This window comes from Haliotis rubra, unplaced genomic scaffold (genome assembly GCF_003918875.1).
Source record: "Haliotis rubra isolate DU_JTF1 unplaced genomic scaffold, ASM391887v1 Scf2, whole genome shotgun sequence".
NCBI classification, from domain to species: Eukaryota; Metazoa; Mollusca; class Gastropoda; order Lepetellida; family Haliotidae; genus Haliotis; species Haliotis rubra.
Genome location: NW_025766002.1, coordinates 4,225,490 through 4,247,562, shown reverse-complemented (window position 1 = coordinate 4,247,562; position 22,073 = coordinate 4,225,490). Strand labels below are relative to the sequence as shown.

Here is a 22,073-nt window from a genome sequence, read left to right as displayed (position 1 = left end):
GGATATAAGACGTCACATTCATGCAAGAATACTATTGTCAAGTCAAATACATGGAATGTAAGTGAAAGTAGTGTTTTTCAGTCCAATTTTAACATTGTACATGTTACAAAGAAGAAATAATGCAAGTCAATTTATACGTTTTATGTAAATAGTAACATGGATAAATGTACAATATTTTACATTCCCATCAGTCTCTTTCATTCTGTAAAACGCACTTTCCAGTCACGCACTGTTATGACACACCATGCTCACATATAGCATAAGACGGTTTGTATGAAGTGTGATTCGATTTCGGTGTTTTTCAAAGTCAAATACAAATGGATATGGATTCTCGTAACATAGTTAATGAAAGAAAGCCTGTTTGATACATGGCCTCTTAGGAAAACAGCCATGTCTCCGTATTCTTTCAGCTCATATCACATATTATCAGTCAATGTTCAGAAACATTCTATACTTTGTCTGTTGAAATTGTGCTGCCTTGTTTGTAAACATGTCGAGCAGTGGATCGTGATCTTAGACGCCTCCAAGAATAGTCATAGGACTTCATCAATGCGACTGATTTGACGTGACCTGATACCATTCTGTACACCACCCTCCGCACAAAGACACTGCAGTTCTGAGACACAATATTGTTCACCTGATCTCTGACAATTTTGGTTCCAAAGAGTCAAGACAAGACATGGTTAACTGTAAGTGCTCGTTACGCCGAATAAATGCATATTTAACATAGAGAGCTAGATTGGGTAGGGTGGATTCATTATTAGTTGTTAATAAACTGGTAAAAGCTATCAGTGGTGGTTCCGACAGATAACGTTCTGGGATACACATGTAACGTAAATCTTCATAAAATGGACAGTCAAGGGTAAAATGTAGCTCATCTTCTACTGAAGAATTACATAAAGGACAAGATCTTTCAGATTTTGGGATGGACCGTTTTCTACCTCTATTTACCATTAAGTCCAACAAACCTGTCCTATATTTGACAAATATATTTCTATTACACTTAAAGGTAAGTTTAGATAAATACAGTTCAGGCTGTAATAGGTTTTTAAATGCTCTATATAATTCGTAACGAGAACTGCTTTCTAGAGTGAAATGCCATTCCTGATGAAACATGTTTACCGCTCGATCACGAAATTCTTTTAAAAACATAAAGACATCGCCCACACCCTGGCTTATCCATATAAACCCATATCCATGAGAAAACAAAAGATTTCTAATATGTGATGCCCAAGATATTTTACCCATATTATCTAGATGAACCATCATATTATAAGATATTTTTGGTAGACGACTTTCATGCATTAACAGAATCTTAAACCAATATTTAAGGCATCGTATTTGCGAATTAATATATATAGGATGTCTCCCGCATTCACCGTAAACCATACAATTTGGAGTAGCGGATCCAACACATAAAAACTTCTTGCAAGCCATAAGATGTAATCTCTCCAAGTAATCGTAGCGTTGAAATCCCCACACTTCCGATCCATATAATGAAATGGGTTGTTTCTAGGCATCAAACAGTTTGAAAAATATATTTGGAGTTAAAATTCCACATTCATGAGAGATAGATAAAATTGAGATCATTGCTTTCTTTGCACGTAGGAACAAGTCATAGACACAACTTTTTAAGCTCATCGTATTTGAAAAATTTATCCCCAGATATTTATATTGATTAACAATAGCAACAGATTTTCCGTGAAGAGACCATTTCTCCTTAGATGCAACAGCGCCACCCCTTCTGAATATGACTATTTTAGTTTTGTCTAAATTTACGGATAGTTTCCAGTTTTCAGAATAACTTTCAAGAATATTTAGCTGATTTTGCAAACCAATAATAGTTTCAGATATCAAAATGACATCGTCTGCAAATAGGAGCATAAACAGTTATATCATATCTGGGAACATCTGTACACCTTGTTTACCCTTTTGCATAACCTCATAATAAAATTCGTTTATGAAGAATGAGAACAAAATCGGACTTACAATGCATCCTTGTCGTAGTCCCATTGGGCAGTCAAAATAATCTGTTACACCAGAACCACATCGTACACAAGATTTTACATTTGAATACATTGCTTTTAACATAGTATACATTTTCCCGCTTAAACCGGCATTACGTAAGCAATACCATAATTTGTGTCTATCTACAGAATCGAATGCTTTCTTAAAATCGACAAAAGCTACATACAGTTTGTGTTTTCGACGGGATAAACATTTCTGAATCAGTGCATACAAAGTAAAAATATGATCAGTTGTGGAGTATTGCTTACGAAAACCAGCTTGATTCTCAGGAATCTTATCTTTCACGTTTGCCCATTTAGAGAGTCGGGTATTTAGTATAGAAGTGAAGACTTTGCCGGGAATACTCATAAGAGATATCCCCCTGTAATTATCGGGATTATTAAAGTCACCTTTCTTGTGAATATTGGGACAATAATAGAGATTGACCAACTGCGAGGAAATACACCTTTTGTGAATAAATTATTAAAGCATTTGTTGAGAAATGGAAAAATTTCGGTAATAGAACATTTAAGCATTTCAATAATGATACTATCGGGACCAGCTGCTTTTCCACATTTCAATTGTGAAATTGCATTTGTGATTTCATCATCCGATATAGGCGAGTCTAGTACAAGTTCATCTACTTCATCATAGTCCCCATTAAAATCATGCGAAATTTCTAAAATGTCTTGGCCATGGTCAAACTGATCGAGCACTGAATTATTTGCGAAAACATTCCTGAAATGAATGAGCCACTCGGGTTTGGAAATTGAATTTTGTTGAGAGCATTTAGTTCTGATATGTCGAATTTCTTTCCAGAATTTAGACTGACAATGCATGGAATTACTGAGCCTGTTTAGTTTATTACATTTGAGTTCATGTTTAAAGTTTCTGTAACATGTCTTGTACCTATTTCGCTCTTTACAGTATGTCCGTCTGTTACTATCAGTGCGTTGACATCGAAACTTTCTTAAAGCTCTACGTGCATTTCTCTTGGCCATTTTACATTCTCTGCTGAACGGTTTATATTTATTCTTTGCACGCCTTTTTCATACATTCGGCCGATTTCAATATCGTATTAACGAGATCATTGACAGCACCATCAATATCAACCTCAAGTTTAATCAGCGGTTTTTCACCAGAATGCCCCAATTCCTCACGTAGAGTATTCAGAAATGAAGTACAGAATGAGTCATTCCAAAATATCTTATCCGTAATGGTTGGGTTGTTATTAGACACATTTGATGTAGGGTTCATTTTGGGGAAGCTACAGGATAACTCAAGTGGAAAATGATCTGAATCAGAGTGTTCAACGATATTAAAGTGTTGAAAATATTGGAATAATTCCGGGGAACAAATAAAGTAGTCATTTACACTACAACCTTTCTCACTACAGTATGTAAACTCACCATTTATGTCCCCGTTCACTCTACCGTTAACTATGAATAAATGGAAAGCATAACACATATCTAGCAATATGCAACCAAATCTATTTACCGTACTATCATGAGATTTACGATTCTCGACTGGGGTGTCATCATCGTCACAGTATAAACCAAAGTTGTGAAAGTCCTCACTCGGACACACAATAGGATTATTGAGTTGACCAGTTCTAGCGTTCATATCTCAACATAACATCAGATGAGAGTTGCTGAACTCTGTTAAGTTATCAACTAGGAGTTGTTCAAGTTTATCAATGCTGCAACTTGAGTCACAATTATCATAATATGGTGAACCCATAGGAGGTATATAGGTACACAACAGTTTTATATCTTTGTCGATGAAAAATATTTCTTTTGACAAATTTACACAAAGAGCGTTATCAATATGTAATTTTGACAACGTACATAGTTTCTTGATTGATTCGTGAATGCACAGGCATACTCCACCGGATAGACGACCAAACTTGGACAGTTTAACTGCAGGACAATAGAATACGTCGTATCCATCTAACCAGTTCATGTTTAAATTCTCAACAAATGTCTCTACTAAGCATATAATTTTGAATTTCCTGAGATAGTCAATAAAGTCTGAATCTTGGATTTTACTTTTCAAACCATTTACATTCCAGCACAGAAAAGTAAAATGTTCGTCTGCGTGGTTATCACACGATGCACCGTCAGGACTGCGTGCGGTGTTCCATGAGAAGGGTTCCTGTGAAGGTTGTTCCGGGCTTTGGCCACACTGCTAGGCAGTTGCACCCTGAGCAGTGGCATCGTTACGGTTCTGACTCCGTGTTGAGATCCTTCTACCTATGCTGCGTGACGTATCATGCTGATCCGAGGTTGATTTCACGCTACCTGTTCGTGGCACTGACACGAGCCTACCATTCTTAAAGAATCCGAACTGACCTGTTCCTTTCAGCGTTTGTAGTTGCTTACGTTGACGTGTTGTGAGGTTACTCGCAATTCCGTAGCCGTTTTTTTTCAGGACCGCTCTCGCCTTCAGAGCTCGAACCTTGTCGTCAGATGCCTGTAGTTTCACAATCATTGGGCGAGGTCTGTCCGAGTTGGGGCGTTTAGCGCCAAGACGGTGGGCCCTGATGACGTCAGATGACTGCCATGTTTTGAAAGTAACATTTTCATTTAAAACATTCAGAGCTGCTTCCTTACAATATGTGGATTTCTCATTTTCACTCTCTGGTATGCCATATATGATGACGTTGTCCCGCCGACTGTAAGCCTCAAGTTTGTCGAGTTCAACGTCAATGCTTGATAAATGATCAAAAACTGTATCTACCTTTTCAGAAACCGCGTCAATATCGCTGTACATGATGTCCTGCTGATGGGTAATGGTGGTCATGTCCGCGCGCATGTCACTAATTGATCTCTCAAGTTGACTGTATTTGGTGTTCAAATTCGCTATTTCAGTTTTCACAGCACTAATTTGAGAAGTCAGATCAGATTTGACGTCACGTAACTCTTGTAGAATTGCGTCTTTAACTTGATCAAGAGTAGAGGGCCCGGGGTTACTTTCAATGTCATTAGAACACATAAGTATCTGTGACATAACACCCACGGGGAGAGCATGGCCCCCTGTCAAACACCTTTCACGTGCGCGTGGTGCACAGTGTGAAGTCAAAACCAGGTCGTTGTTAGTTTTCAAAGCTAATACTTGGGAATAGGAATACCAAATTACTGCAAATATTGATTACACAAATTCCGTACTATAGTAATTTTGTCCGTATTATAGTAATAAAATCAATTTTGAGCAAATTAACAATACATCTCTCCATTGATACCTTGTGGTCTCATTGCAATAATTCCTACTGTACAAGGCCATCTTCTGTGACATAGCAACATCCACCAAATGCATATTAGTTTGAGGTGTATTTAGGCGTAGCTTGTTGTTAAGTTAAGTAGATCTAAGGGTTGTATAACTGCACATCAACTGAATGTGGAAGGTAGTGTCCTTCAGTTTGTCGACCTTGATATGTTTACTAAATTCTTCTGTTATTAGATTCCTATGATGTACGAATAGCAATTATTTATGTGAATCCAGATGACTTTGTGGTGTGGAAAATGTTTCAGCTGATGTTCTGTTCTCTTTGCTGGTTTAATGACAGCGCGTCATCTCATATATAATGCGAGTGCTTGTAGATTTTTCACTCCCGTTTGAACATAGCACATGTTACAAAATAGATTCAAATGCTGGTGTATTAATACATTTTATAGACATCGTAACATGAATATATGCACAATATTTTACAATTTCTATCAGTCTCTTTCATTCTGTAAAACACACCTCTCAGTCACGCACTGTTATGACACACCAAGCTTTCTACTTCACAGAAAGCATAAGACGAGTTGTACAATACGAGATTCGACCTCGATGTCTTTCAAAGTCAAATGCAAATGAATATGGACTCTCGTAACACATATTTCATTTAAGAAAGACCGTTTGAGTCATTCAATATTCAGAAACATTCTATACTTTCTCTGATGAAATTGTGCTGCCTTGTTTGTAAACATGTCGAGCAGTGGATCGTGACCTTAGACGCCTCCAAGCATAGTCATAGGACTTCATCATTGCGACCGTTTTGACGTGACCCGATGCTCTTCTGTACACCACCCTCCGCACAAAGATGCTGCACTTCTGAGACACAACATTGTTCACCTGAGCTCGCACGAGTTTGTTTCCAAAGAGTCGTGTTTCCCAGTTCACATTATCGGGAATATGGTGGCAGAACTTGCTGAATACCACACACCTACGTCCGTACTTGATCGTCTGAACACTGAACTCGTAGAGAGCTGGCTTATTGTTCTGGGACTTGAATACTGTCCTTTTCCTGAATCCAGGGTTGGCACCCCGTCTTTTCTCCCATTGTGCTTCCTGTTTGAGAGGAACGTCAGGGGAGATGACTTTGACCCAGGGTGACCAGTCCATGTCTCTTAAGCTAAAGTTATTTTCAAAGACTTCCTCTCTTCTCAGAAGAGGTGCCGCAAACCTTGTTGGTTTCTGGTTGCCGTGCATCTTTAACGAAATGGGAGATGATTGTACCTTCAAAGATGTTGTTCTTGGTCTCTTGATGGATCTAGGTTTGGGTTTCCTGACCGTTTGCATGAATGTTGTTTTCTTCAAGGTGGAAGCTTTGACACCTTTCTTTGCGGCACCGCTTGTCTTCGTGGTTGTCGTTGTCGATGTCGTTGATGGAACAGGGGGAACTATTCCATCACGAAGGGATGTAAACATTCCTTCCATGTCTTTGCTGAGAGTGCCATCCCCACCGCGGGCTCGAACCTCTTTCTCGTATAACTGGTGAAGAGAAAAACAAACATCCCTTGTAAAAATGTGTTTTGTTGAAGGAGATTAAGTTGTGTAATGTGGGTAAATATGGTAAATATGTATACGTCAAGATAAGAAGGCATTTCAACTTACATGAAGGATGTCTGCTCCATGCTCCCTGTAGCAGATGGCCATGAGGAAGTCAAAGATGTTCGTAAAGTTGTCCAATTTAAGATGCCGACCTCCTGTATCGTTGGAAATGGTTTGAAAGAAGTCCCTAGCTCGACTGTCGCACTCAACTCCGTAGATTCTTATTCCCTAGAAAGTGATGGAGATATACAGTCAGTGGACTAAGTACGCATGAGTTCCGTATCCTTTTCATCTGATTTAAAATACAGTGACATGAACAGATAAACAAATAGGAATGCAGATGAAATGAGCTCACCGTTGTTTGGAGTGTTTTAATTTCCTTTCTCCAGTCTATCTTTTGTGTATTGCCTCTGAAGTTCGGATCGTGAGGGTTGTCATCCCCGACAACGACGAGAACACGGTTAGATCCTGGTGTCCATGACAACTCCTCCCGAACTTGTCTGAGAACAAGCTCGTAACACTCGCCATCGTCTGCGTTTCCTCCTGTATTTTCGACGTTCATGACGAAGTCGCAGAGTTCTTTGACGTTAGTGGAGAAGTCGATCCACTTTGTGACATACCTGGATTTGGTACAGTAATCACCGTGTGCGAAAACGGCTATTCTGATTGCGGGTATGTCAGCTTGGAGTCGCTGTATCATGTCCTGGAGTCGACCTCGGACTTCGGCCAGACAGGCTTCCATTGAGCCTGTTGTGTCGAAGGAGAAGACAATCTCCGGAAGTCCACCAGGAGGAATTAAAGCCATACTGAACCTGTTGAAAAAGTGAAAAGAAATTAATTACATGTGTACAAGAAGATGTTCCTGTCAAATTGATGCAGTCATATATTACCCCTGCTTTGAGCATTGTGGGAAAAGAGAAGCCGTATAAAATGCAACATTTTGTTAATGCTAACCTTAGTTTTGATATTCTCAATAAACAAATACTTGAAACGTTTAAGGAAATTCATTCATTAATGACATAAACATATGAGTGAACGTAAATATTTTGACGGAATTCTGAAACACAAGTTCAGTAGATTTGATGTAATAGCTTTTACTTAATTCTGGACAGATAAATAATTATGCAACATTTCTTTAGCAGCGGTGCTCATGACATTAGACCCAATTGCATATATGTGTACACTACCAGTGTAAATATCGTCCACGAGTTACCTTTTTTAAATTATGACGGTTGATATTCAGTTTTTTTACTTCGCTGCTATTAGGCGTAACTGACAGATGGTTAAGTCTTTCAACTTCTGTGTGTGAGAGTACATGTAGACTGATACTACTCAGCGAGCCCGCCAGCTTATATACTGGCTGGTAGGCAATCGATAAGAACTCGCTGAGGCTTGTTGTGTTGACATGTTCAGACCGGTTCTTTGGTTGCGTTTTAAAGATCAGACAATGTCAGACATGCGTTTTGAACAGCATATGCTTAATTTCTTGAAACAAACGAATTAATCAGTAGAGGATGGAAAAGTATTGGGTGATTATTACAACACCTCTGACTCAGGAAATCTGCTGGTTTTGAAAGTGACATATGCAGAATCGACATGTGAAACGTGCGTTCAGAACCAGTGAACATACTCTCTCAAATACGTTGTTGATATCAAATCTCTTTACACTGTCTGTAGGAGGATATTATCGTCGTAAACGCTATGTACCGGCAATGGGCAGAGTTTGTATATTTTGAGATGACATCATTGCTTCGCGGAATGCTGTATTTGCCAGTCACAATGTCAATATTATACTCCCTAAGAATGTATAGGAATATTGCACATGTTTCTTATACAAAAGTATCGTTGTTAAGTAATAGCTTGCACATGACAGACTGGCAATATGCCTTCCTACCTTTTAGCAGGATACTGTGTGAACATGAAACATGAGAGGTTTTAAATAGGTATATGTTCCCAGATACTGCGACCCAGTTGTCACGAAACGAACCACTTTATCTTTTCAATGTATTTTAAAATTCCGACATTACTTTCTAACCAGCCCCAAGGTATAATTATGTTTTCTCTCACAAAAAAATATTTTTCTTTAACTAGCGAGAAAACAGTTTCGTAAACTAATTCAAAATACTACTATTGACCAGTTTTCATGGTATTTGCTATTAGTCATAGTTTTGTGATCAGTTGTGATATTGACCGTAAATTGTTCAACGCTGACCAGTTTCCATGATAAAAAGAAACACAGTTTTTCACGAAATGAACCACTTCCTCTTTTATAGATATTTTAACAGATTGACCGCACTTTTTAAACAGCCGCAAGATATAATTATTATTTCTCTAGCAAAAATAGAGCCAGACGACCCAGACCAGCTTCCATGATAAAAAAAAACATCAGGAAAATAATGTCGTCACTATTCGATTTAATTCATGAATATGCTGAACATATATGTATGTATCGGGATATGTCTACACATTATATTGACGTACTGTCGATGAAAGTGTAAGATACGATCGTATCTCTGTATCTCTGTAGATAATACATTTTGGTTTCTGTATTTTAGTATGGTACAAGATGAAAATGCGACGAAGACGAAGAAGATTTTAATTTTAATTTGTTGCTAATAGTTGACTAAATATTGATGTTGATGGATACATGTAATAGTAAGATGGGATATATTTTCCCTTTTTCAATTTATAGTGGACAAACAGAAAGGAACCGGTTTTGAACTGCAGTTGTATTGAGATTACATCGTCATTGTAACATAATTGCATATGAGATAGGGTCACTCATTAGAATTGACAAAATATTGGGAAAAGATCGTAAAGTGGACAACAGTCCATAATGTATTTTCCAAGCTCGAGTACTGACGTGTATGTAACATAATGGTTCAGAAATGACTTATGCTTAACGTGCCAATTCTGAAACAAGAATAATAATAATTCATTGTGGATAATTTGGTTTATTGCCGCAACCATGTGCAATCACAGTTATTTCTCACTGCAGTAAATACACACGTGTTTCACTCGTATCACTGCCTTGCACCGTGTGACCTCAACACAACATTTCATTCATATTCAACGGTCCGCACGTATATATGTTAAAGAGCGAGAAAAGTGATTCACTGTGAAGTTGGTTTTACCAGCCTTATCAGATACAGCATGTATAAAATGCTTAAAACGGTGAAATGTGTTAAAAGATGATTAATACTGAAAGAGCTTCTTGCTGAGGTATGTCAGTAATACATTAAACAAACAAGTCCACAGACCGTGTATCAAAGATATCTCAAATATATCACTGAGCAAAGAGCTTGGAAAGAAAGCAGAGTGTTATCATGATCACTACTAGGTAGCAGTTCTGCCTTGTGGTCACATGTTTCCCTTAACATTCTATATTCACGTCACAATGACAGCTAGATTACACAGCATTGTTGACCGCCTCCGCGGTGTAGTGGTTAGAGCGTCCGCCCGGAGTGCGGAAGGTCGCGGGTTCGATCCCCGACCGCGTCATACCACAAGACGTTAAAATATTGTACTTGTTGGTCCCTGTCTGGCGCTGGGCATTAATGGGTACAACAAGGACTGGTCGGCTCGGAGTCAGTATAATGTGTCTGAGTGGGGTATTCATGCTTCACTGCGGCATGGTATCTCAGTGGGCTAGCACCATAAAAAACCCAGCTTCAGTCTGGGCTAGTACAAGCAGCCGCAAATACACATACACACGCATGCACGTCGTCATATTAGCGAAATATTCTCAAGCACGACGTTAAACCTAATTTCACCTCACCTCACCACACATCATTGTTAGCACGTTCATTAGTTCCGCGTTCTTGTTTTGAAATTTGATACACTGATAAGATTGTTTTCATGTATTGATGATATTTTAAGCATAGTTTTGTGTTGACTCTACTCTGAGAATGAAAAGTTCATGAAAACGTGACACCGACTACAACAGAATATGTTAACACAAAGTCGCAGCACACGTAAAATGGATTTGTGATTCAAGAACAGCGTTTATGACCTTTGGAAATTATCTCTCGAACGCGTTGTTTACGTTCGTTTATCCTCACACGTGGGTCTGGGACTCGGTTTCATTGAGTAGTGCAATGCAGCGTAGCGAGTTTGGAAAGAATGTATGACGAGTACACTTCGCGGATTGTTATACTCAGCAAGCAGATTTGCCAGATGCCTGATGTCCCTGGATGTTGTGTGGTCAACACAAAATAAGATATATCGTTGCTGGTTGTTAAAGGCAGTGCTTTGGATGACAAAGATAGGAATAATGTTCAGCAAATATGATGACAGCAAATATTGATTAAAGAAATAGCTCATTATGGTGAATATATCACAAATATTTATTTTGAGCCCAAATGTACCTCTCCATTGGCACGTTATGGTTTCAATGCAATACTTTCCACAGTACAAGGTTATCTTCTGTCACTTAAAAACATCCACAATTTAGTTTGAGATGTAATAGGTGTTGCTTGTTGTTAAGTCAAGTAGATTTTAAGAGTTGTATAACGGCACATCAACTGAAGGTGGGAGGTATTGTCCTTTAGTTGGTCGACGTTTACATGTATTCATGATTCCCATGATTTACAAAAAGTAATTAATTCCCGTTCATCTAAATGACTATGTGGTGTGGAAAACGTTTTCGCTGATGTTCTGTTCTTTATGCTGGTTAAAATGGTTCCATATTGGTAGCTGATATTTACTCTTCGGGTCAAAGACACGCGCATGGATACAGACGAATGGTGATAATCGGGACAAATCTGGGTCCCGTTTCTCAAAGCGATGGTAGCGCTGAGGTGATCGTAACTCCCATACTTTAACATAGACTTACAACAGTCGTAGCGATACGATCGCATTGAGGAACGGGGCCCAGGAATCAACGACTACAGAATCCAATCAGGGACCCAAAAGTGATGGCTAGAACTGGAACACTGATTTCAGTGATGAGTGAGTGAGTGAGTTGAGTTTTACGCCGCACTCAGCAATATTCCAGCTATATGGCGGCGGTCTGTAAATAATCGAGTCTGGACCAGACAATCCAGTGATCAACAGCATGAGCATCGATCTGCGCAATTGGGAACCGATGACATGTGTTAACCAAGTCAGCGAGCCTGACCACCCGATCCCGTTAGTCGCCTTTTACGACAAGCAGTCGCCTTTTATGACAAGAATGGGTTGCTGAAGACCTATTCTACCCCGGATCTTCACGAGTCGATTTCAGTGATGATCACCCTGTAGTCGAACATGACAGTGTCTTTGTGTTAACAATTATATTTAAAGCCCTCGATATGTTGTTAAGACAGATCATTTGTTGGAAATGTGAAGCATACAGGCGACATTTTGTTGTATTTGTTATGCCTGAGCCAACATATATACGGATGCTAAAGATCTGGGGTTTGTAGTTTATCCTTAAGGTCAAAGTAATAACTTTGACAATGAATCGACAAAAGACAAACAGTGGTTAAGAGCATGAGATACGTTTCATGCCGTGGGTATGCGACAGCACACTTATGCAGGAATACTATTGTCAAAGACAATATATAGAATATAAGTGATAGTAGTTTTTTCAGTCCCGTTTGAACATTGCACATGTTACAAAGAAGATACAAATGCAGGTGAATTTTACATTTTATATACATAGTAACATGGATAAATGTACAATATTTTACATTTCAACCAGTCTCTTTCATTCCTCAAAACACAACTCTCAGTCACGCACTGTTATGAAACACCATGCTCACATTTAGCTTAAAGGAGGTGTACCATATGCGATTCGATCTCGATGTCTTTCCAAGTCAAATGCAAATGAATATGGACTCTCGTACCATAGTTAATTCAAGAAAGCCCGTTTGATATATGGTTTTCTCAGGAAAAACAGTAATGTGTCCGTATTCATTCAGCACATATAAATCAATATTCAGAAACATTCTATACTTTGTCTGATGATATTGTGCTGCCTTGTTTGTAAACATGTCGAGCAGCGGATCGTGATCTTAGACGCCTCCAAGCGTAGTCATAGGACTTCATCATTGCGGCTGTTTTGACGTGACCCGATGCTCTTCTGTACACCACCCTCCGCACAAAAACACTACAGTTCTGAGACACAACATTGTTCACCTGAGCTCTGATAATTTTGTTTCCAAGGAGTCGTGTTTCCCAGTTCACATTATCGGGAATGTGGTGGCAGAACATGCTGAATACCACACACCTACGTCCGTACTTGATCGTCTGAACACTGAACTCATAGACAGCTGGCTTATTGTTCTTGGACTTGAACACTGTCCTTTTCCTGAATCCAGGGTTGGCACCCCGTCTTTTCTCCCATTGTGCTTCCTGTTTGAGAGGAACGTCAGGGGAGATGACTTTGATCCAGGATGACCAGTCCATGTCTCTTAAGCTAAAGTTATTTTCAAAGACTTCCTCCCTTCTCAGAAGAGGTGCCGCAAACTTTGTTGGTTTCTGGTTGCCGTGCATCTTCAACGACAGGGGAGATGATTGTACCTTCAAAGAGGTTGTTGTTGGCCTCTTGATGGATCTAGGTTTGGGTTTCCTGACCCTTGGCATGGATATTGTTTTCATTAAGGTGGAAGCTTTGACACCTTTCTTCGTGGCACCGCTAGTAATCGTCGTTGTCGTTGATGAAACAGGGGGGACTATTCCATCACGAAGGGATGTAAACATTCCTTCCATGTCTTTGCTGAGGGTACCATCCCCACCGCGGGCTCGAACCTCTTTCTCGTATAACTGGTGAAGAAAAAACAAACCTCCCTTGTAAAAATGTGTGTTTTGGTAAAGGAGATTAAGTTGTGTAATGTGAGTAAATATGGTAAATATCTATACGTCAAGATGAGAAAGTATTTCAACTTACATCAAGGATGTCTGCTCCATGCTCCCTGTAGCAGATGGCCATGAGGAAGTCAAATATGTTCGTAAAGTTGTCCAACTTAAGATGCCGACCTCCTGTCTCTTTGGAAATGGTTTGGAAGAATGTCGTAGCTCGACTGTCGCACTCAACTCCGTAGATTCTTATTCCCTAGAAAGTGATGGAGATATACAGTCAGTGGACTAAGTACTCATGAGTTTCGTATACTTTTCATTTGATTACAAATACAGTGAAATGAACAGATACACAGCTATGAATTCAGTGGAAATGAACTTACCATTGTTTGGAATGTTTTAATTTCCTCTCTCCAGTTTATCTTTTGTGTATTGCCTCTGAAGTTCGGTTCGTGGGGGTCGTCGTCCCCGACAACGACGAGAACACGGTTAGATCCTGGTGTCCATGACAACTTCTCCCCCACTTGTCTGAGAACAAGCTCGTAACACTCGCCGCCATCATTAGTGCCCCCGGTACCTTTGACGTTCATGACGAAGTCGCAGAGTTTCTTGACGTCAGTGGAGAAGTCGATCCACTTTGTGACATATGTGGATTTGGTACAGTAATCACCATGTGCAAAGACAGCAATTCTGATGGCGGGGATGTCAGCCTGGAGTCGCTGTATCATGTCCTGGAGTCGACCCCGCACTTCGGCAAGACAGTCTTCCATTGAGCCTGTTGTGTCGAAGGAGAAGACTATTTCCGGAAGTCCACCAGGAGGAAGCAATGCCATGTTGAATCTGTTGGATAGATAGGAGCATATGAAGATTTTTTTTTATATTGACGTAGTCCTATATTATGAGGTTATCTTATGAGAATATTTTGTTAATGTGAACCTTACTTTTGATATAGTCAAGTGAAAAATAATATTAACGTTGAAGAAAGTTCGTTTATAAATGACATCAGTAAAAATAAATATTTTGATTAGATTTAAAGCTGACCTTCATGTAAAATATAAATAGAATAATATGTAACATTTCTATAGTAGCTGTGTAATTAATCCCAGTAGCGTATGTATGCACAGTACCGCTGTCAATATCTTATAGTGGTTACCTTGTATTGAATTGTGGCGGAAGATATTTAGTTCTTTTACTTTGCTGATATAAGGTGTAACTGGCAGATAGTTAAGTCTTTCAACTGTAGCGTATGTCAGTAGACTGATCTTACTCAGCGAGCCGCCCAGCTTTTATACTGGCTGTGGGGTGATTAATGGGAACTCGCTGGTACATGTTGTGATGACATGTTCAAGCTTGTCCTGTGGTTGTGTTTTGAAATCAGACAATGTTCATGTCTCTGCGTTTCAGGATATGCGCAATTTCTTGAAACCAAACAAAACCAACGGATTGATCAGTTGAGGACGGAAAGGTATTCGGGAACTACAACAGTTTTGACTCAGGATGTACTGTCATTGAATGTGGCTTATGCAGAATCGACAAACGTGAAACCTGTGTTTCGAAACAAATATACATACTCTCTCAAATACGTTGTTGATATCAAATCTCTTTGCACTGTCTGTCGGAGAATACTTTTGTCGTAAACGGTATGTAGCGGCAATGTGGAGAGTTTGCATGTTTTTAATACATCATTGACATCATTACTTCGCGGAATGCTTTTTTCGCCAGGCAGAATGTCAATACTATGAACCATGTATGAATATTGTACATATTGTTTCTTTGACAAACGTAACTTCGTTTAGTAATTGTTTGCACATGCTAGACTGGATATATGGCTTCCTATCTATCTTTTCACTGAGTAAACCATTATGACCTAAAAGCGCGATTGTTATTAATATTGCAACGTTGGACTTGGAGAATACTTTGTCGTTTCTAAGTTGCCCCGAGAAGCATCCCTCTTATATTTTCAAGAATATATGGCGGCCAAAACAATATTTTGCACAAAATATATCCCTCAATAAAATCCACTGTTAAAGTACAATAAACACTTTCTCTGAGATGCATTAGAAACATAAGACTTTTCAGTATCCCTCCTATTCATCACAAAAGTAACCACTTTCTCTTATTTTATTTTAACAGACCGACAGTACTTTTTAAACAACCCCAAGATATAACAGTGTTTCTTGGCACATACTGCAGGTTAACCTCAACTCGGTTTTGGATAAGTTCCAAAAGCAAGTTCAGAATAGAATAGCACGCGACTGAATAGTTTTCATGTTTTGCTTAAGGTTATACGTTTTTGAGCTGCGATTTTGGGGATCACTTGAACAACACTGAACAGGTTCTATGATTAAAGGAACACGGGGAAAATAAATTCGACACTACGTGTTCTGATATATAATTATGCTGAACTTCCATGCATGTTTTGGAAAATGTCGACACATTCTGTTGATGTAATTTCGAAGAACGTGTCATGTACGATCGTATGTCCATGCCAGTTAACAAGCTGGTTGTGTAACAATGCCATATCATACGATATAAAGGTAGAAGTAATTGGAAGCATAGACAAAAGCTTTTCAATGAAACAGTTACAAAACATGTCATTATAAAATTATAGTTTGGTTTCTGTATTTTATTTTGATTACATGTAATAGAAAAATGAGATTTGGATTTCTGTTGTTTATTTAAACTGGACAAACTGAAAGCACAGGATTTAATTTGAAATTGTATCAAATTAATGAAGTAAATATGTATTGACTTTGTCATTGTAGCAAAATTGGCGAAAAATCAGCTGATGGCTCACACATAAGAATTTACAAAATATAGGGAAAGGTATCCTCCCAAAACTTCCACATCCCCAGACTTCCACAGCTTATAACAACAACATTTGTGATTGACTGCACACACTTTAGCATACTGATTACCTCAGTCTGTAATGGTCTAACCCATTAACCAGTGATAAATACAAACAATCACTTTGTAATAAATTATATATTTTAATATGGCAGCGTTATTATCAAAAATACATATTTTTCTAGTTACATATAGCAGTCTATGTAAAACATTTATATAGAACTTATGTCCGTTAGGGCCGTTACGGTGGTAACATTACATACCGTCACAACGTCACTGCCGTAACATGCAGTGTTTACCTGTTGTTTTTTTTACATGACAGGGACGTCCATAAGTAAATTATTTGCTTATTACATATTCTTTAAACATTCTGAAATATCTGACTCACAACTTTCATTAAATTATCTTCTTTTTTTAAAGAATACATATAAAACTGGCTATTATTAAAAATGTCACTACTGTTATTGTGTCGCTACCATAACAATTAATGCCAATGTCCATACCATAACATTATCAATTTCCTTGATTGATTTATGTGTTTATGCCTGGATTTGGTAGTGCAAGTATGTTTGGTAGTAGAGCTTCAAGTAAGCAAATTAATTCATATTCTCATTTCGATTTTTTTGCTACATTTTACTTTATATTTGCAAATCAGAATTGAAAGGAATTGTTTGACTTGTTGGCCCCTTTTAAGCAGTAAAGATAAAATTTCAAAACTCATTAGCCATGTTATATTGTGAAACTTTATATTATAATATACATATACATTAAATGTACGTTACGCTTGCACAATGTATGGTTTGCATATTTAGAATACTATGAACGTAATCAACAACGTTTCAAGTTAAAGCAGGAAAACAAAATTTACAATTTTTGCCTACATAAAATATGATCGAATTTATATCATATATATTTCAGATATATTAACTAACTTCTCTCTTCTCTACTAAAATCTCTACTCTGCTAAGTCACGTGATGTATTATTGTCTCTTGTTTCAGTTCAGTGCACTTCCTGGGCTATCCGATTACCTAAAAAGGGGTGATGAAGAGTTGTTGTTTAAACAATGTTTGGTAGTATTGGGATGTGGACGATTTGGGATATAACCATAGGGAAAGGATCGTATTTCCCTAGCTCGAGTACTGACTTGTATGTAAAACAATGGTTCAGAAATGGCGACGAATTGAATTAACATGCCAATTCTGAAACAGGGTGTCTTTAAATTGTGGAAAATTTGGTTTATTGTCGCAACCATGTGTGATCAAAGTCGTTTCTAACTGCAGTAACTGAACATGCGCAGGGCCGTGTTACTACCTTTTATTGTGTGATTTCAACTTAACCTGATGTTTCATTCATATTGAACAGTCTTCACGTACATACGTTAAAGAGTGAGAAACACGATTCACTCTGAATTAGGTTTTACCAGCCGTATCATTTACAACATGTGTAAAATGCTTAAAACTGTAAAATGTGTGAAAAGATGAGTAATACTGAAAGAGCTTCTTGCTGAGGTATGTCAGTAATACACTAAAAGAACATGGTTACTACTTGGAAGCAGTTCTGCCTTGTGGCCATATATGTTTCACTTAACGTATTCAGCGGTGTGGCAACTGCAGTTAGATTACACAGAGTTCATCAGTTCCTCGTTCATATTATGATGTTGTTACACTGATGCACTCTCTTCATGGGTTGATGTTATTTCATATATAGTTTGTGTTGACACTAGTCTGAGAATGGCAAGTTTTGTGATGTTTCTAAGTTCATGAAAACGTGATACCAGATACAACAGAATGTGTTAACACAAAGTCGCAGCACACGTAAAATGGATTGGTGATCAAGAACAGCGTTTATGACCTTTGGAAAGTATCTCTCGAACGCGTTGTTTACGTTCGTTTCTCCTCACACGTGCGTCTAGGACTCGGTTTCATTGAGTAGTGCAGTGTAGTGTAGCGAGTTTAGAAAGAATGTGTGACGTGTATACTTCGCGGATTGTTATACTCAGCAAGCAGTTTGCCTGATGCCTGATCTCGCTGAATGTTGTGTGGTCAACACAGAAACATGACATATCGTTTTAAGTTTTTAAAGGTAATACTTGGGAATAGGAATACCAAATTACTGCAAATATTGATTACACAAATTCCGTACTATAGTAATTTTGTCCGTATTATAGTAATAAAATCAATTTTGAGCAAATTAACAATACATCTCTCCATTGATACCTTGTGGTCTCATTGCAATAATTCCTACTGTACAAGGCCATCTTCTGTGACATAGCAACATCCACCAAATGCATATTAGTTTGAGGTGTATTTAGGCGTAGCTTGTTGTTAAGTTAAGTAGATCTAAGGGTTGTATAACTGCACATCAACTGAATGTGGAAGGCAGTGTCCTTCAGTTTGTCGACCTTGATATGTTTACTAAATTCTTCTGTTATTAGATTCCTATGATGTACGAATAGCAATTATTTATGTGAATCCAGATGACTATGTGGTGTGGAAAATGTTTCAGCTGATGTTCTGTTCTCTTTGCTGGTTTAATGACAGCGCGTCATCTCATATATAATGTGAGTGCTTGTAGATTTTTCACTCCCGTTTGAACATAGCACATGTTACAAAGAAGATACAAATGCTGGTGTATTTATACATTTTATAGACATCGTAACATGAATATATGCACAATATTTTACAATTTCTATCAGTCTCTTTCATTCTGTAAAACACACCTCTCAGTCACGCACTGTTATGACACACCAAGCTTTCTACTTCACAGAAAGCATAAGACGAGTTGTACAATACGAGATTCGATCTCGTGTCTTTCAAAGTCAAATGCAAATGAATATGGACTCTCGTAACATATTTCATTTAAGAAAGACCGTTTGAGTCATTCAATATTCAGAAACATTCTATACTTTGTCTGATGAAATTGTGCTGCCTTGTTTGTAAACATGTCGAGCAGTGGATCGTGACCTTAGACGCCTCCAAGCATAGTCATAGGACTTCATCATTGCGACCGTTTTGACGTGACCCGATGCTCTTCTGTACACCACCCTCCGCACAAAGATGCTGCACTTCTGAGACACAACATTGTTCACCTGAGCTCGCACGAGTTTGTTTCCAAAGAGTCGTGTTTCCCAGTTCACATTATCGGGAATATGGTGGCAGAACTTGCTGAATACCACACACCTACGTCCGTACTTGATCGTCTGAACACTGAACTCGTAGAGAGCTGGCTTATTGTTCTGGGACTTGAATACTGTCCTTTTCCTGAATCCAGGGTTGGCACCCCGTCTTTTCTCCCATTGTGCATTCTGTTTAAGGGGGGCGTCAGGGGAGATAACCTTGACCCAGGGTGACCAGTCCATGTCTCTTAAGCTGAAATTATTCTCGAAGACTTCCTCTCTTCTCAAAAAGAGGTGTCACAAACTTCGCTGCTTTCTGGTTGCCGTGCATCTTTAACGAAATGGGAGATGTTTGTGCCTCCAAAGATTTTGGCCTCTTGATGGATCTAGGTTTAGGTTTCCTGACTTTCTGCATGGACGCTATCTTCTTTAATGTGGAAGTCTTCACATCATTCTTTGCGGCACCGCTAGTAATCGTCGTTGTCGTTGATGGAACAGGGGAAGCTATTCCATCACGTAGGGATGTAAACATTCCTTCCATGTCTTTGCTGAGGGTGCCATCCCCACAACGGGCTCGAACCTCTTTCTCGTATAACTGGTGAAGAGAAAAAACAAACATCCCTTGTAAAAATGTGTTTTGTTAAAGGTGATTAAGTTGTGTAAAGTGGGGAAAGCGTGTAAATATATATTACATGTACATGTATTTCAACTTACATCAAGGATGTCTGGTCCATGCTCCCTGTAGCAGATGGCCATGAGGAAGTCAAATATGTTCGTAAAGTTGTCCAATTTAAGATGCCGGCCTCCTGTCTCTTTGGAAATGGTTTGGAAGAATGTTGCAGCTCGGCTGTCGCACTCAACTCCGTAGATCCGTATTCCCTGGAAATTAATGGAGATATACAGTGAATGGATTAAGTACACACGAGTTTCGTGTATTTTTAATTTGATTACAAATACAGTGAAATGAACACATAAGCATCTAAGAATATTTAGAGGAAATGAGCTTACCATTTTTTGGAGTGTTTGAATTTCCTCTCTCCAGTCTATCCTTTGTGTATTGTCACTGAAGTTTGGATCGTGAGGGTTGTCATCCCCGACAACGACGAGAACACGGTTAGATCCTGGTGTCCATGACAACTTCTCCCCCACTTGTCTGAGAACAAGTTCGTAACACTCGCCCCCATCGTTCCTGCCTCCCGTCGTTTCCACGTTCATGACGAAGTCGCAGAGTTCTTTGATGTCAGTGGAGAAGTCGATCCATTTTGTGACATATGTGGATTTGGTACAGTAATCACCATGTGCAAAGACGGCCATTCTGATGGCGGGGATGTCAGCCTGGAGTCGCTGTATCATGTCCTGGAGTCGACTTCGGACTTCGGCCAGACAACTGCTCATAGAGCCTGTTGTGTCGAAGGAGAAGACAATCTCTGGAAGTCCACCAGGAGGAAGCAAAGCCATGTTGAATCTGTTGGATAGATAGAAGTATATAAAGTTGTTGTTTTTTATATTGACGTTGTCATATATTATGAGGTAAAATGTAACAATGTTAAATTGAACCTATTGTTTGATATTCCCAAGTGATAAACTATAAACGTAGAAGGAGGTTCGTTTATAAATGACATCAGTAAACATAAATATTTTGATTAGATTTAAAAACTGATCTTTATGTAAAATATAAATAGAATCGATAAAAATGTAACATTCTGTAGTAGTTGTGTAATTAGTCCCAGTAGCGTATGTATGTACACTAACACTGTAAATATCTTATACTGGTTACCTTGTTTTGAATTGTGACGGAAGATATTAGGTACTTCTACTTCGCTGATATAAGGTGTAACTGATTTCCAACTGAAGCGTTTGTCAGTAGACTGATCTTACTCAGCGAGCCGCCCAGCTTTTATACTGGCCGTGAGGCGATAAACGGGAACACGCTGGGACATGTTGTGATGGTATGTTCAGGCGTGTTCTGTGGTTGTGTTTTGATGATCAGACAATGTTCATGTCTCTGTGTTTCAGTATATGCGCAATTTCTTGAAACAAACATTAAAAACAAGCGGATTTATCAGTTGAGGATGGAATTTCTTTTTGGAATTATTACAACACTTTTGACTCAGGAAATGTACTGTCATTGAAAATGGCTTATGCAGAATCGACAACCGTGAAACGTGTTTTTCGAAACAAATGAACATACTCTCTCAAATACGTTGTTGATATCCAGTCTCCTTACACTGTCGGATAATACTTTCGTCGTAAATGACATGTAGCGGCAGTGTGGAGAGTTTGCATGTTTTGAGATGACATCATTGCTTCGCGGAATGTTGTATTTGCCAAGCAGAATGTCAATACTATAAAACATGTATGAATATTGTAGATATTGTTTCTTTGACAAACGTAGCTTCGTTTAGTAATTGTTTGCAGATGCTAGACTAGATATATGGCTTCCTATCTATCTGTTCATTATGTAAACTATTATGACCTAAAAGAGTGTTTGCCATTTACATTGCAACG

The 22,073-nt window shown here is 38.6% G+C and overlaps 2 protein-coding genes across 6 annotated transcripts; both read right to left on the bottom strand.

Annotated features, from left to right (window-relative positions):
- Positions 1-426: 426 nt before the first annotated feature.
- On the bottom strand, positions 427-21,501 carry LOC124275375. 5 transcript variants are annotated; one of them, XM_046710902.1, is made up of 5 exons: positions 21,343-21,499; positions 20,574-21,030; positions 13,694-13,858; positions 12,943-13,569; positions 427-637 (listed from the first exon to the last, which is right to left on the bottom strand). In XM_046710902.1, the coding sequence occupies exons 2-5, from the start codon at positions 21,021-21,023 to the stop codon at positions 449-451; spliced, it is 1,431 nt and encodes a 476-aa protein (XP_046566858.1). In that variant the 5' UTR covers positions 21,024-21,030; positions 21,343-21,499; the 3' UTR covers positions 427-448. The 5 variants fall into 5 exon arrangements, with proteins under 5 accessions (XP_046566858.1, XP_046566856.1, XP_046566857.1 ...); XM_046710900.1 differs by lacking the exons at positions 427-637; positions 20,574-21,030 and adding an exon at positions 13,986-14,442 and having other exon boundaries at positions 12,431-13,569; positions 21,343-21,501; XM_046710901.1 differs by lacking the exons at positions 427-637; positions 20,574-21,030; positions 21,343-21,499 and adding exons at positions 13,986-14,442; positions 14,756-14,845 and having other exon boundaries at positions 12,432-13,569.
- Positions 5,679-8,138, bottom strand: LOC124275374. The gene is made up of 4 exons (XM_046710897.1): positions 8,036-8,138; positions 7,178-7,634; positions 6,886-7,050; positions 5,679-6,762 (listed from the first exon to the last, which is right to left on the bottom strand). The coding sequence occupies exons 2-4, from the start codon at positions 7,625-7,627 to the stop codon at positions 5,935-5,937; spliced, it is 1,443 nt and encodes a 480-aa protein (XP_046566853.1). The 5' UTR covers positions 7,628-7,634; positions 8,036-8,138; the 3' UTR covers positions 5,679-5,934.
- Positions 21,502-22,073: the final 572 nt, after the last annotated feature.